The sequence below is a fragment of the Camelus dromedarius genome, chromosome 3, assembly GCF_036321535.1.
Source record: "Camelus dromedarius isolate mCamDro1 chromosome 3, mCamDro1.pat, whole genome shotgun sequence".
Taxonomy (NCBI): Eukaryota; Metazoa; Chordata; class Mammalia; order Artiodactyla; family Camelidae; genus Camelus; species Camelus dromedarius.
This window is the reverse complement of record NC_087438.1, coordinates 38,141,835-38,158,148: the sequence shown is the minus strand read 5'-3', so window position 1 is coordinate 38,158,148 and position 16,314 is coordinate 38,141,835. Positions and strand designations below refer to the sequence as shown.

Sequence of the window (16,314 nt, the reverse complement as noted above, 5' to 3'; positions counted from 1 at the left end):
CCATTCCATGATATATGTGAATATCAAATCATTATACTGTACCTGTAAAACTAATACAATGTTATATGTCAACTCTATTGCAATAAAAAAAAATCTTTCCCTAGCCTATGCTCAGAACATTGGTTGCCTATATTTCCTACTGATATGTTGTCTTGTTATTATTCTTTAAGTCCTTATTTCATCTGAAGTAGATTTTATGTACATGGTGTGTGCTATGGACCGAATTGTTTCCCCTCAAAATTCGTATCTTTAAGCCCTAGCCCCAGTACTTCAGCATGTGACTGTATTTAGAGACAAGGCCTTTAAAGAGGTTAAATGCAGTCATTTGGGTGAGTTCCAGGCCAATCTAACTGCTGTCCTTATAATAGGAGATTTGGCCATACAAGGGGACACCAGGGCTGCTCTCTCACAGAGGGAAGGAACACCATCTTCTGTGTCCTCCCATGATCTGCAAGTCAAAGACAGATGTCGCAGGAGAAACCAAGCCTGCCCAACCTTGGTCCTCGACTTCCAGCGTCCGCAACTGTGAGAAAATTAATTTCTGTTGTTTAAGTCCCGATCTGTAGTATTCTGTTAGAGCAGCCCTAGAAAACTAACAGTGAGAGATATAAATTTCATTTTTTTAATATGGTAAAACCATTTGTTTCTAGTTCCACTTACTTAAGTCTCTCCTTTCCTCACTGATCTATCACCCCCTTCCTCTGCCATATGTCAAAGTTCCCTACATATGAGGATCTATTCCTATGCTCTTTATTCTATTCCATTGGTCATTCCATCCCTGTGAGAGGACCCAACTTTCCTAATTGCTATACCTTCCTTACAAGTCATGATAGCTAGTAGAGAAAGACTTCCTTTCTAATTCTTCTTGAAAGTGACTTTGTTATGTTCGATCACTTACACTTTCGTATAAACTTTACAACCAGCTTGTCAAGTTTCACTAAAAATCCTATTGGGACTTTACTTGTAATTCCATTAAATCTACAGAACTACAAACAAATATTTTGTAATTAAATATTTATCCCCATTGGAAAGTACATCTGTTGCCTTTTTTTTGTTCTAGGAACAATAATTTTGGTTATCGTCCACATGATGGCACCAAAATCCAAAAAATCAGATTCTCACAGTTGGACAGAAGACCCTGTAACACATATACATGTTAATGTTTTACCAAATGCTCAAATGTTTTGGAGGATAGACCTGAATTTCCCATGGCATGTTCAACAGTCTATCAAATGCTGCAGTAAAGAGATGTACAATAATAATGATAAAGAATGGAAATAATGAAAAATACCATGACTATTCATGGTCCTTTTATCTCAGAAAGTCATTAACAAATGTAGTTTTAAAAGTTCACTATCAACTAAGACATGGTGCAAAATTAGCTCTGGAAATTTAGATATTTTCTTAACCAGCAAGTCTACTATAGGCTAGTAAATAAGTTTGCATAAATCTGGGGAGCAAAGGTCACTCCTAGGTTTATGAAGAGTAGGATTAGGTAATTCTTCATTTCCACCCCTAGGCCCATCCTTTATTCCAGCCCTGATAAGCCTGGGGTAAACTCTATTTTCACTTACGAGAAGCATGCCTGGGCTTGCCCTGAACTGTTTACAGAATCAAAAAGGAAGAGACACAGAAGACTTTCCCTTTTCACTTTGTAATGACAACAAAACTCCCTACTACATTGCCTTGGAATTATTTGAGACAGAATGTCTTTGAAAATATGTAATTGAAACTATGCATATCTAAACTTAATGGCGGACTGGAGTCAACCCTTTTTCTAAGTACCTTCGAGAAGATTATTAATCTGGTATTTTAAATGGCGTTGGAAATTAGCATCAAAAAACTGTTTACCACATCTTAGATTAAAAAATCTGTCTATTGCTAATTAACATAACCTGGACGATCTACTAAGTATTACATTCTTTCAACCCCAGTTTCCTCATCTGTAGAATGAGAATAACTAATTCCCACTCAGAACTGATGTAGAATAAAATAAGGTATTTCAAAATGGTGCTGCGCACACAAGTGCACTATTGTCATTGGAGTAAAAAAAAATAGTATTTCTAGGTTAATAAATCTTAATTGTAAAATGTGGAAATAGGAAACAAAGCCATGTTTCAGCTTACTTGGCTATGCTCCTCCCTCGTGCTACCAATAACCTCCACTTCATAAGGACTGACCAGCAAAGTGATAGATGACTCTGAGTGTAAAACCATAATAAGCACCAGGAGCGCTTTTAACACCACTTACTGTCAAAGAAAGCCCATCTAGTCCTTAACCGCTGCCCACTAGGACGGCTACTTGCGCTTCCAGAACATTCCAAGAGATGGCGCTTTTGCCTCCCAGTTTCCAGGCAACCCGAAGGCTAAGCCTTCGCAGGGCACCGGCCTCCCTCTCCAAGGTTAAGGGCCTGCCTCCGACAAAGGCCCGCTCTACGGTGATGGGCAGAGGTTACCCGGGCCTCAGTGGGACTCAGCCACCGCCGGCCGCTCGGCCGTGGCTACAGTCCGCCTCACTGGAAAGCGGCGGTGAGTTCGAACATCCTGCTCTGCAAACCCTGCCTTTTACCCGCACGGCCTCCTCGCGGTGCCCGCTCCAGACGAGAGCTAGAACGGTAAGAGCGCGGGGGCAGCACGCAAGCCCTCCAGAGGCCCTGGGATCGGAGGCTTCAGGAGCCGGTGCCGCGGACTCCGGGCACACTCACACCCTGACACCCGAGGCGTCAGGTGGTGGGCGGTCGCGCAGGGCGGTGCGGGGGAGGGGACCTGCGATTACCGAAGCGCCCGGCCACCGGGCGGCTGGGGAGGCGCCCGGCGCGGGCCCTCGAGTTTCTATTTTAAACCCAGAAGCTCTGAGGGTTCGAAGACTGCGGTCGCGGTGAGCGCTCCCCACAGCCGGCGCGCGGACTCAGCCGCCCCCGTCAGCGCGCCGCTCGGAGACGGGACGCCGAACGCCTAACGCGACCTCCCACTGGGCCCCGCGCTCGGGCGGCCGGGGGGCGGGGCGTCGCCGTGACGTCGTATCCCGTTTGGATTCTCCGCCCGCTCCCAGCCCGTATATAAGACTTGGGCTGGCCTTCGCACTCGCACAAGTGGACGAAGGCGTCGGGAGCGGGAGGTTGGCGGCGGCGGGGACTCAAAGGCAAGGGCCGGCTCGGACGTGTGTCCGCGTCTCGGAGGTGGCAGCTGGCGGTGCCGGGCGGCGAGGAGACCATGGAGCTCTTGCGGACTATCACCTACCAGCCGGCCGCCGGCACCAAGATGTGCGAGCAGGCGCTGGGCAAGGGTTGCGGCGGGGACTCGAAGAAGAAGCGGCCACAGCCGCCCCTCGAGGAGCCGCAGCCGCCGCAGCCCCAGGGGCAGGTGCAGCCGGCGGCCCCGCACCACCATCACCACCACTCGCACTCGGGGGCCGAGATCTCGCGGATTATCGTCGACCCCACGACGGGGAAGCGCTACTGCCGCGGCAAAGTGCTGGGAAAGGTGACGAGCGGCGGGCGCCGGTTGCCAGGCGGGAGGGAGGTCTGCCCGGGCGTCCCCCGGGCCGGGCCGGACCCCGAGTCCCCGCGCCCGCTGCTTCTCGGTTCCTCGGGGATCCGATCCCGCCGCCCGACGTGGGCTGCTCACCTGCCCTCCTCTGGCTTTTGTGCGCTGACAGCGCCGGGATCGGCTTCACATCCTTAACCGCGGCTCTGCCTGCCTCCCGCAGCGCAAAGACATTGATCTTGAAGCCAGAAGCGAGGGCTTTCTACACCAGACCTGGCTGTCTCCCTCCCCCCGGAGAATTTTCTTGACAAGTCTCTTCGGACCTTATTTCTCATCTCCCCACTCCCGACCCCCTCCAGAAAGCTCCCCTTTGTAAAGAGAGAAGGGGCACTGTTACAACCTACTGTTTTCAGGAATGTTTTTCCCTTCGTGAAGGAGCTTTTAAAAAGTAGACCGCATCCTTCCGTCCACCCTTCCTCTCCCATAGTTTTGCTTTTCTTTCACATTAAAAAAAAATCTGCCGTCCATGTTCTTGCCATACTCAATTCCACCTCGGCTTTGTTTCCTTTCAGGGTGGCTTTGCAAAATGTTACGAGATGACAGATTTGACGAACAACAAAGTCTATGCTGCAAAAATTATTCCTCACAGCAGAGTAGCTAAACCTCATCAAAGGGAAAAGGTGTGTATGACTGTTGAGTAAAGTATTTCCTTTGTGTGCAGGGATGGCCCTTCCCTGTTAGGAAAATGTCTTCTGCATGTGTAAGCAACTGGCTTTTCAGAGGTGAGGGAGGCTAATAAGACTGATCTTGCTTGCTTTTTCTCTTAGATTGACAAAGAAATCGAGCTTCACAGAATTCTGCATCATAAGCACGTAGTGCAGTTTTACCACTACTTTGAGGACAAAGAAAACATTTACATTCTCTTGGAATACTGCAGTAGAAGGGTAAGTGTTAACTCCTATTTGAGTGAGCTTACTTCCCCTAGACTGACATGGCATTCAGATTGCACTTTATCTGGGGATTGAGTTCGGAGGTAATGATTATAGCGCAGCATTAACTTTCATGACAAGGAAACCACTGATTTTGGTAACTTTGTTTGACAGATTCTCTTTTTTCCTCCTCCTCTTCCCAGTCCATGGCTCATATCTTGAAAGCGAGGAAGGTGTTGACAGAACCAGAAGTCCGATACTACCTCAGGCAGATTGTGTCTGGACTGAAGTACCTTCATGAACAAGAAATCTTGCACAGAGATCTCAAACTAGGTAAGCCTTTTATTCCAAACCCTGGCTTTTGTGTCAGAGAGGGATGTTCTTGTCTTCTCTCTCTCTCCCTTTTTTTAAGTATTTGATGTTCTTAATTGGGATCTAGCCAATGCAACCTTGCTTTGGAATGAGTGGCTTTCATATTAAGTGACTGAATCCCTGCCTCTTGAGTGGATGTGTGTGTACTTGGTTAGAGTACCTTTTCGAGGGAACTCAGATTTTGTTTTGCTTACCACTAGGGAACTTCTTCATTAATGAAGCCATGGAACTAAAAGTCGGGGACTTTGGTTTGGCAGCTCGGCTGGAACCCCTGGAACACAGAAGGAGGTAAGAGTCAGAAAGATACACTCCACTAGGGTTTAGTGGAGCTCAAATATGCCTTTTTTATTTCCCAATTAATGTTTCAGAGATCAGTTGACACTAAAATCTATGAACTGCTACAGTATTAATTTAAGGAAACACTTATTCAGTGCCACTGTGGACCAAGCAGAGTCCCTTATGCCTGTAAGTTGATTATGAAACAGATCTGTCTTACATTTGCCTGAAATGTATAAAAATTTCATGCTGTACCTGGTCTCAGTTGGCTTAAAACACTTTGTCATGTGGCTGAAAAAAAAACTGTACGTGCATTAAAAAAAATTACCAAGTCATTTGGTCAAAAGCCAGTTGTTCACATGCCCAAAATCAAAAGTCAAATGCTTTCAAAGAGAAATTCAACATAGTGCCTTTAAGGGTTTATCCAGAGAGCTAAGTTTAAGCAGTAGAATAGTTCCTAATGAGATCTTCATATTTTGTTTTTCCAGAACGATATGTGGTACCCCAAATTATCTTTCTCCGGAAGTCCTCAACAAACAAGGACACGGCTGTGAATCAGACATTTGGGCCTTAGGCTGTGTAATGTAAGTAAATGCACCAAAATATTAAAAGCAAATTTGGATGTAGATTTTAACACTCAGAAAGGGTTGCTTTCTGACCAATTACTAAAGAAGCAATTCCTTGCACACAGGTATACAATGTTACTAGGAAGACCACCATTTGAAACTACAAATCTGAAGGAAACGTACAGGTGCATAAGAGAAGCAAGGTATACAATGCCCTCCTCATTGGTGGCTCCTGCTAAGCACTTAATAGCCAGCATGTTGTCCAAAAATCCAGAGGATCGTCCCAGTTTGGATGACATCATTCGACATGAATTTTTTTTGCAGGTTGGTACAATTTTTTGCATCTTTTTATTACATGCTCTTGATCCCAATTACTCAGCAGGTTGCTGAAAGTCTTTTCTTATACTTCACAGGGCTTCACTCCAGACAGACTCTCTTCTAGCTGTTGTCATACGGTTCCAGATTTCCACTTGTCAAGTCCAGCTAAGAATTTCTTTAAGAAAGCGGCTGCTGCTCTTTTTGGTGGCAAAAAAGACAAAGCAAGATATATTGACACACATAGTAAGTTGTTAAGACTTTGTCTGCTCTTCTTTATCTAATACTATATGTAAAGTGGATACGTTAGTTAAAAGAGGCTTTCAAAGTAATATAATTTGCCCTGTATGTTTGTATGCTATTAAGCTTTTTATAGTGTGATAAACCCACACTGCAAATCATGGTTGATAGCGTTTTGCTTTCCATACATTAAAGTGTGTGCTTCTTGCATAATTGCAGCTGATGGCAAAGATAAAAATGCTCATTTTGCTTTGGATGCTCTTAAGTTAGTTATTAATGCAAAAGGAGGAAATATGGCTAGCTCTGTTCCTACCTTGTTAGGATAGAAAAATGCTCATAATTCTCTCCTTGATTTACAGATAGAGTGTCTAAAGAAGATGAAGACATTTACAAGCTCAGGCATGATCTGAAAAAGACTTCAATAACTCAGCAACCCAGCAAACACAGGACAGATGAGGTATGCTGGAAAAAAGAAAATAGTTATAAACACTTTATATCATTTCCATTCTTTGTTAATTATCACTCAGATCATGAAGTATTTACTTAAAGCTTTTCTTCCAACCCTTGAAAAGGAAAAGGTTTTTATCTCTTAGTTTAACCACACATGCAGTTGAGTTACCAAAATATCTTTTACCTGGCATGTGTCATAAGCTTTCCTAGTAATAGCCAGAATCTCATCTTAAACTAGAATTCTCAACCTCATGCGTAACTGTTAACTATTACGTTAATGCTTAACTATTGCCTGGCTCTTCTCTTTTCTAGGAACCCCAGCCACCTACCACTACAGTTGCCAGGTCTGGAACACCCGCAGTAGAAAACAAGCAGCAGATTGGAGATGCTATTCGGATGATAGTCAGAGGAACTCTTGGCAGCTGCAGCAGTAGCAGTGAATGTAAGTTGCTGTCAATCGCATTTTAAATAATGACACTCTAAATGCCAGTGCTCAATACTAGGTAACCGAAGTCAGTCTGTTTTGTGGCCTAACTTAATAGAAGCAAAATTAGACAATCAGAGTAACTTTAAGTCCTGTGTCCTTAAAAGTGGTGGAAGGAGACTTAGCATCTACTATAGCCTAAGGTTTTGTTGTTAATTATTTAATAACTTTCTCTGACTTTTCAGGCCTTGAGGACAGTACCATGGGAAGTGTCGCGGACACAGTGGCAAGAGTCCTTCGAGGATGTCTAGAAAACATGCCAGAAGCTGACTGCATTCCCAGAGAGCAGCTGAGCACCTCCTTTCAGTGGGTCACCAAATGGGTCGATTACTCTAACAAATACGGCTTTGGGTACCAGCTCTCAGACCACACCGTAGGTGTCCTGTTCAACAACGGTGCTCACATGAGCCTCCTTCCAGACAAAAAGTAAGTGTATTCAATTAAGGAAGCCCCAGCCCCATCAGTTCTTTAGTCTTGCCCTAAGGAAATCTGAAAACAGTGACTAACTGCTTTTTTTTTTTTCTTCTCTCCCTACTGTTTTTGTTTTTTAGAACAGTTCACTACTACGCGGAGCTTGGCCAATGCTCTGTTTTCTCGGCAACAGATGCCCCTGAACAATTCATTAGTCAAGTGACGGTGCTGAAATACTTCTCTCATTACATGGAGGAGAACCTCATGGATGTAAGTACCATGAATCTTAAGCAGTGATGTTTGAAGTGTAGTCCACAAACCAGTAGCATCTGGGTAGCCTCGAAGCTTGTTACAAGTGCAGCCTCTCATGTCCTACCCTTGATCTACCGAATCAGAATCTCTGGGCAGTTGGGCCAGGAATCTCTAGGCCATGCTGGTGCTTGCTTAGAAGAACTGAGTGCATGCCACAGAGCGGTTATAGGCGCTAACTCTCCCAATCTCTTCTAGGGTGGCGATCTGCCTAGTGTTACTGATATTCGAAGACCTCGGCTCTACCTCCTTCAGTGGCTAAAGTCTGATAAGGCCTTAATGATGCTCTTCAATGATGGCACGTTTCAGGTAAATGAACCCTTTAGGAAAAGCATATGGTCCTAAAAAACGATTTTTACCTAGCCAATTTAATTATCGACAAAACTCTTCTAATTCTTGACTATTTAGAGGGATCTAATATCTATGTCTCCTTTTTAAAGGTGAATTTCTACCACGATCATACGAAAATCATCATCTGTAGCCAAAATGAAGAATACCTTCTCACTTACATCAATGAAGACAGAATATCTACAACGTTCAGACTGACAACTCTGTTGATGTCTGGCTGTTCATCAGAATTAAAAAATCGAATGGAATATGCTCTGAACATGCTCTTACAGAGATGTAACTGAAAGACTATTTGAATGGACCCTATGGGACTCCTCTTTTCCACTGTGAGATCTACAGGGAAGCCAGTAGAATGATCTACAGCACGTTGAAGCAGACGGACAGGTGGTGGTACGAAAACAGTCCCTCTGTGGCCTGCTGGACTTGGTGGGACCAGAGCAGGCCGAGGCCTACAGTTCTTGACTTCGGACAATCTGAGAGTGAACCCGAATTCAGTTTTCCTTGACGTACCTGTTTTAAAAGGTTTTCAGATAATTTCACAGAAAGGTGCATTGACTCTTAACTTCTCTCTGTTGAGAGTTTTTCAGACAGAGGACTTGGAGCTGTGAATATACTTCCTGAAGGGGAGGGAGAAGGGAGGACACTCCCATGTTGTTTAAAGGCTGTAATCAGAGCAGCTTTTGGCTGCTTAACTGTGAACTATGGCCATATATAATTTTTTTTTTGTTAATTTTTGAAGACACTTGTGGCTGGAGAAGTGCATTCCTTGTTAATAAACTTTTTATTTATTACAGCCCAAAGAGCAGTATTTATTATCAATTTTTTTTATGTTGACCACTTTAAACTGTTGGCAATAAAGAGCCTGAAAAAGCAGAAGCAGCGGTCTCCTGTTTCTGGTATGACACCAGCACTGCAGCCCGGCAGTGCATGGTGGTCATGCACTCTTGGCACTCTTTGACATGACACTGAGCATAGAAGCGTACTAGAAAGTTAGGTCTTTAATTTTTCTAATAAGAGTTTCTAGGGAGTCAGTCTTTAATACTTTTAGGTATTAAAATACCCTGAGTATTTAATACCCTCTGGGCAGATCTAGCTGGAGAAGAGTATGCCAAAAATACCACTCTTATCACCACTGGAATAGAGGCCTCCTACGAAATCCCAAACCAATGTCTCTGGAGTATTTCCCCAAAACTCATTTAGCTTGGAGCTGCAAGCTAGAGTGATCCCGTGTAAGCAACTTCTGTTATTACATGTCAATAGATAACAGGAAATTTATCTTAGTATGGGCAAAACTCTAGGCTTTATAATATTTGCACCACCTCAATGTATTTCTCAGCTTAAAGCTGCCTAAATGCTTCCAGTGCCGCTAGCGGGACTAACACAGAATTCCAGCAGTAAGAAGTACTTTGTGAACAAATTGCTTTATTTTCATCCTGGTGCATGGAAGATGAATGGTATGGTTCCCAAGCTGTGGTTTTAAGCCCAGCTTTAAACTATCAAATTATTCAAGAGGCAAATCCAAGAAGTTTGTCTCCTTCAGTGGGATCTCCTCTTTGACAGGTGTACAGAGTTGCTCATTCGTTAACTCTGAACTTCCAGTGACCTGTATAAAATGCAAATACTTTTTTTGTTCAATTGTAATCCTACTGTAAGGAAAACCCTATTCTGAGAAAAGCAGGACCCTTTCATCAATTAAGTCTCTGTTTGCACTGGGGTCCTGTACAGTGTAGTGTAGAGATGGTGGTTGTACGTCTACAGTTTTGTAAAAGTATTACAGACCACACTTGATATATTTTATTCATAAAAGTCAAATCTGGAGAATTGCTTTTGGAGATCTCAGTCACTAGATTAACTCCTGCTGACTGGAGTCCTCTGGCCATGTGCAAAACTTCAGTCTTTGTCACGTGGTTTATAGACATAGCTGAAGAAAATAGTACGAGCTGAAGAAAACGGGATAATCTCACTAATAGCTGGGTGTGCAAAAGCAGAATCTATTTTTATCCTTATGAATGGAGAAGTAAAAATAGGAGTTTGCAAATAGTAAAAAATGTGCTTTCATTTTGAGAGTCACGATGTTAGATTGTGTATTACTTCACAGTTGCACAATACATAATTTTCCATTCTTGTGTGTACTGAGGGTCTACTGTGTGCCAAATCTAGGGCCTGGCATGGGAAATGCAGAGTGAACCCAAGCCTCTCCCTGCCCTCAGGGAAGTCAGAGCAGAGTGGAAGAGACAGTGCATTTACCTAGTAGTCTGATAAGTGCTGTGATACTATGATAAAAGTATGTGCTGGGTGTTGTGGGAACTGAGAACAGGAATCACGAGGAAGGAGCCATGGGTTGGACTCAGAGAACAGATTCCAGAGAAGGAATTTCTTCTTTATTGGGTTTTGAAAGATGAGTGAGTTTAAATAAAGGTATGAGATGGGGAAGGGTATGATAAGCAGTGAGAATAACTTACATAGATGCTGGAGGGTGAAAGAGTTCATGGGAGAAGTGGGTGTGTAAGTCTGAAGCATCATCGGTAAAGGCTGGAAGAGCCAGACGTGATGTGCCCCATATGCCCTCACAAGGCATTTAGGCTGCATTGAAGGCTATGTGTAGTTACTGAAAGATTTTAAGGAAGCAGGTGACCTAGTATTTCAGTTTCATAAAATTAATTCTGGGGGGGGGGGTGTAGTAAAGATGGGTGGGGAACAAGATGGAGAAAGATGACCCAAACAGTAAAGAGATTACTGTTGTGATCCAAGTGAGAAAGGCCTTTATGAAAAGGAACATATAAAGAGTTAGACAGGTAGTGTCTCCTTTGGCCCATCTGGTTCATTTCAGTATCCCCAGTACTGTGGCATCTGGCAATCAAATATTGAATAAATGAATAAATAACAGTAGATTTGGGAGAGACTTAGAAAGTTGATTTTAATAGGATTTGGCACCTGATTGGATGTGGAGCCTGAGGAAGGAGGTGGGGCTTAGGATGATTGGCTGGGGCAGTCAGTTGGGGACAGGTGGCTGTGTACTGAAATAAATCAGGAATATAGAAGGGAGAGCCTGATATTCAGGGAAATACAGTGAGTTTAGGACATGTTGAATCAAACTTGGATGAGGATATTCAAATAGATCCAGAAAACAGTAGGATATACATGTCTATATCTCAAAAGCGAGGAAGATTTGGGAGTAAACACATTTTGGGTACCATCGTGTAAGTGGATGAGAGCACAGAAAAATGAATCCCTGTCATCCTTTCTACCCAGCAGCATTTTTTTTGGTACTGGGGACATCTATGTAAAACATAAGTGTTGATAAACCTTTGAAGGAGCATTAAAAAGTCCTGAATAAATTCTATTTTTCCAAACCAAGGCCCCCGAATTCCATAAAAACAACTCCAAGATAACAGATGTGCACAATGAACACCTTTGGTCTTCAAGAATGTTTCTCAGCCATCCCAAAGCCTGGCAGTCTGTAGGTTGAGACACAAGGCAATCTTTAAAGACGTAAAACTTTAGTTTTGGTGCACAGTAACTGCTAACCACATCTAAATCTGCTGTGACCATGGCAGTAACTCAGACCTTGGGTTATTTGACATTTACTATTTTTAAAAGTAGTAAAAAAGAGTATTACAGATAAAGTCCCTTCAACCCTTCAAGAACTATTCTTGAATTTAATGTAACCTTATGTTTGCTAGAGAGGAAACATCCTCCAGTGGAAAAGCTTTGGAATCCATCCTGAGTTCAAATTCCTGTTCAATCATGTATTACCAATATGATCTCAGTAAATACCTAACCTCTCTAAGGTCCAGTTCCCTCATCTGTGAAGATTAAATGATAATAAAGCACGTGTACACCAAAGGTGCTCAACAAATATTTGCTCCTTTTCTTGTTCTGTTTCCCCTGTCTCCTTCCACACCCATGATGGCAGTAACCCTGGTTACCCAGAAAAAATAAATTAAAAAATGACTCATTCTCCCCTCTCTAGTCATGGTCCAGTCAGGAATACAAAAGTCACTTTAGGACTTTCAGAGAGAAGGAATTTCTTGGAGGCTATTGGTTGTACAGATGATGGAAGAGCTCAGAAGTCAAACAGAAGACGGTGAGACAACCAAGAAGTTAGCAGCAGCAGGAAGCCACTACTGCCCCTTTGGTTGGAGAGACCCAGAGAGAAAGTGGAAATACTCCAGAACAGGGGTTCTGTACCAGAAAGTAGGATTATGGTGGTCACTGCCTATCAAGAGTTTGAAATTACGGAGCAAATGTAGTTACTGCTTGAGATGACCCTTGTACATAACCGGTTGAGAAAAAAAGGAGATGAAATCATCTGGACTCTTTCTTCCTTTTGCCCTACAGTCAGTCTCCCATTGACCAAGTGGATTGGAAGCCAGTGGGAAAGAAAACCAAGGAATGTAGTTGCAGGAGTCAATCTTATAGAACGAAGAAGGAGAAGGGCAGGGATGGATCTGAGCTTTAACTGGCAAGTACCTTCCTTCTTGCTTAACTTTTTTCTTCCATCAGTTTTGTACCACCTCTGTCTTCTCTTCCTCTTGAATCCCAAAGTGACACAAGTGCTCAGAGCTCTAGTTCACTAGGCAGGAGAATGCCAGGCAGTGGAGGGTTAGAGGAGGGACAAGGCAGACTGAGGACCATTAAGACTGGAGTCATTCTTGCTCCAGGGCCTCTGTGATTTGAAACATCATCAGACTTTTTTACACTGCAGTGACTTTACTCTAATGAAAATAGGTGCAACTAAAAATGAGTAAGGCACATTTTCATAAGGTCCATAGAGAAATCAATGTTGGTATTTTATAACAAATTCCATGCAGGGGAGAGTCAGTATATTTCTAAGGCTTGGAGTAAACTCTTCTATAAACAGAAACCTGGAGATTACATTTTGTTTTTCTTTGACTTGTCAGAGATTCTAGTCTACATATGCTTAGATTCATGCTTTGTTCTAACACTTCTTTATGCCTTATTAACTTTAGTAATGGAAAGTATCTCTGTTTGAATTGCCACGATTTAATTATGTTAGTGAATTCAAACTAAAAAGTTAAACTCCCATATGCAGTGTTGGAATTTAATATCATGGTTCATCAATGTTTGGAATTCAACTGAATAGAATGTATGGATTTTGCTCCTGGGATTAGCTTTATAATATAATTATATGTAAAAAAAATTGATTTTAATGAATGAGGTGCAATATCTTCACTTCCAAGATAAAAATAATAAATGTACTGAGATACCTCTGCAGTGAAATACTAAATGATTAGACATTTTAACTCAACCATGCAAGTTAGAACAACTTCTCTTTTTTAAGGCCCATAACAAATTAGTTAGAATCCAGACAGCAGGACCATTTAAATGAAATAAAATCAGTAATGCCTTTCTTTGGCACTGCTTTGGAATCAGTGGCAGCAGAATGACCTTTAAAGTTGGGATCATGTCGAACATACCAAAAGAATTTTTAAACTGAATTTAAAAATATCTTCGCAAGTGGACTTTGACAAATGCATTCATAAGTGGCGGTGAGAACCAAATGGAAAGGAATATGTGTGTACATTAATACCATTTAAAGCCCTACTGTGTAAAACATTAATCTCAAAGAAAATATGCAAGTTATATTTTTTGTTTAAAGTAAACAACTTGTGGCAAAAAAATCAGTCCCCCAAATAAGAAACATTTGTGGCTCAAACAGAACCAAACATAAAACAATTAGAAAAATACATATGCTCTAGTAGGAAAAGCTTGGAGTTTTAATCAGATTCATCAAGCTTGACACAACTGGGCCAATGGCATGCTGAGTGTCATGAATGTGACATTGCTCAATTATCATTTTTTTCTGCTGTAAAATAAGGATAATAATAAAAATTGTGTTGGAATCTGTTAGGTTGAATCATGTGACACTGACAATATTTGACCATTTTGACCTACCACAAAGCCATTTCTTTTCATTTAAAAAAATAACAAAGAGAGGAAATAAAAAAATGTTATGTTTTCTCCCCCATTTTAGTATTGTATTTATTCACATTTCCTTTTGTTTTACATTGACATCAGTTGTTATCTATATTCTCTGTTGTATTAAATTGTGACAACTCTTCAGTAAAGAATATCTCCTGCAGAGTAAATAAGAGTAACTGAGGGTAAATCACAATATAATATGTGACATGCACTTCAGCAAAAAAGGATGTCTTGTGCTTAATTAAATATTACTAGAGACTTCCAAATATTAATTGCTTCATTCACCATGCTCGTGAAGGTCAAGTAAGGAAAGCCCTGAAGTGAGAGCAATTTACTTTCTTATAACTGACAAAACTGAAAGCCAGTCCCACAGACATTTGCCACACGTGAGTCCTCCTTTTTGGTTTTTTCTTGTTGAAGTCCTTTTCTCAGCTATCTTCCAAAAACTTTCCCCTCCTGTGTTGTAAGAAGTACCAGATTTCTTTGATACCATAAATTATTCCTTGAAAAACATATTCACTGCCAAATAATTTTGGGAAAAACTGGGCTGAATAAATGTAAACTTTTTTTTTTTTAAGTCAGAACTCCACAGGAGCTTGAATAGGCTCTATCCTGATTTGTGAATCTCCAAGGGAGGAAGAGAGCGTGAAGGCGTCTCCAATCTTATTTTCCCCAGTTCACTATTTTCCTCGGATGAGCTTTTAAGATTGCAGGCAGTGTTCTAGGGAATGTAGTTTGCCAATGGATGCAGTCATCATCTTTTATAACCTACATTTACTTTTAAAAAGTCTTGAACCTGTCAGATGGATTGGGCTGGGAGCCTAGACCTTTATGGTGGTAGGACGCTATCTAGGTGACAGGGCATTTAGTGCTGCCTCTGACATCACAGTTCCACAGCCCCTGGGTGTCTTATCCACGGTCTTCGTCAGTTAAGAACATTTTCCCTCTAGAGGGAGGAATTTATGGCCCAGAAATCAACTGGATGGCCAGGTGACTAATTTTACTTTGCAATGCAGACATTCCATCCTTAGATAATGAGTGACCTTCAGTTGACTTGCACATTTCTATTTCTTTATAATAATATCATTGAGATGCTTTAAGATAAATTTTAGTCATCTTCATTATGGTTTGAGAAAGACATTTTGGGTTTGGAAGATAGCGTGTTAGGAGTTCTTTACACTGAACAGTAAAATTGTAAAAGATGTAAAGTTGGAAAAGGTGTAAAAGCCTCCTCCTCCTGAGAAGAATCTACCTAACAAAGCATGTGGACCCACCATACTGAATATATTAGCCCAAGATGTATTACTTAAACTTTTTAATTGTGAAATTATTGTAGTAGGGCAAGCTTTAATTGACTTATTTTAATGGCATGAAGAGGAAAGGAGTTATGTATTCAGAAGGGATATAGAAACTCAGTTCAGTTAAAAAAAAAAAGTTAGGCAAACTGAATTGAATAAATCTCACACTGTTCCTGAAACATAATTTTATTGTTCCAGTCCAATTGAAGAAGATTCTTCAATGTCCACTACACAGTTTGGAACATGTTGTGCTAGCTACTGATTAATTGTCCAATTTGGTTTTTTTCTCATTAGTATTGAATAGCCAGGCACTGCCAAAGATATGATGCATGTATGTGGAGGGTGACCACACATCTCAGATCTCAGTTTACCTGGGAAAGTCTTACCCATGCCTTGACCCAGTCAAATGTGTGTCTGGATTTGGAAGATGAATTATATGGTTACTCTATGAAATATTCATTGCTATCCCACATGAGTTTAATGTAGCTAAGATGTATCTAGTACAACCCACTCCCATGTTACTGCACCTTTGATTTCCATTCCTTCTATGAAAGTTAGGCTAGAATTTTTCAGTACTGTTAAGTGTCTGCAATCTTATTTTTCTGTTTCATTAAACAGAGCAGCATAAAAATGAATCTAGGATACACAAACTTATTTGGATCCTATTACACAGTGTAGACTTTTTAACTTTATCTGCTTGTTAAGACCACTATGACAATGATGGACAGTCAATGACACAGGTCCCATCTGGTAAATGAGAATGGAAAAAAACATATTAGGGAAAGAAATGGTTTTTCTAATCACTAGTATTTTACAGATTCTGACTCATAATAAATTATTTGTCATTTCAACTTGGAAATATATGGTTATATCAAACAGTGATGT

The 16,314-nt window shown here is 41.5% G+C and overlaps 2 protein-coding genes across 2 annotated transcripts in view; one reads left to right on the top strand and one right to left on the bottom strand.

Annotated features, from left to right (window-relative positions):
- Positions 1 to 2,851, bottom strand: part of GAPT (GRB2 binding adaptor protein, transmembrane) — a 30,335-nt gene extending 27,484 nt beyond the window's left edge. The window contains exon 1 of the mRNA XM_031445546.2: positions 2,776 to 2,851. The gene's annotated coding sequence lies outside the window, so the exon portion shown is untranslated. The remainder of the gene's footprint in view (positions 1 to 2,775) is intronic.
- Positions 2,852 to 3,091: 240 nt separating this feature from the next.
- Positions 3,092 to 8,985, top strand: PLK2 (polo like kinase 2). The gene is made up of 14 exons (XM_031445491.2): positions 3,092 to 3,482; positions 4,058 to 4,165; positions 4,313 to 4,429; positions 4,618 to 4,747; positions 4,987 to 5,074; positions 5,551 to 5,646; positions 5,754 to 5,952; positions 6,042 to 6,189; positions 6,543 to 6,640; positions 6,946 to 7,075; positions 7,303 to 7,543; positions 7,669 to 7,798; positions 8,036 to 8,146; positions 8,278 to 8,985. Exons 1-14 carry the CDS (start codon positions 3,213 to 3,215, stop codon positions 8,467 to 8,469), a joined length of 2,058 nt encoding a protein of 685 aa, XP_031301351.1. The 5' UTR covers positions 3,092 to 3,212; the 3' UTR covers positions 8,470 to 8,985.
- The last annotated feature ends 7,329 nt before the right edge of the window (positions 8,986 to 16,314 follow it).

Bases quoted from the DNA above. Each gene is read 5' to 3' on its own strand.
- PLK2 (XM_031445491.2), top strand. From the start codon at position 3,213: ATGGAGCTCTTGCGGACTATCACCTACCAGCCGGCCGCCGGCACCAAG. The intron at 3,483-4,057 runs GTGACGAGCGGC...GTTTCCTTTCAG, and splicing joins GCGGCAAAGTGCTGGGAAAG to GGTGGCTTTGCAAAATGTTA. The intron at 5,075-5,550 runs GTAAGAGTCAGA...TTGTTTTTCCAG, and splicing joins CCCCTGGAACACAGAAGGAG to AACGATATGTGGTACCCCAA.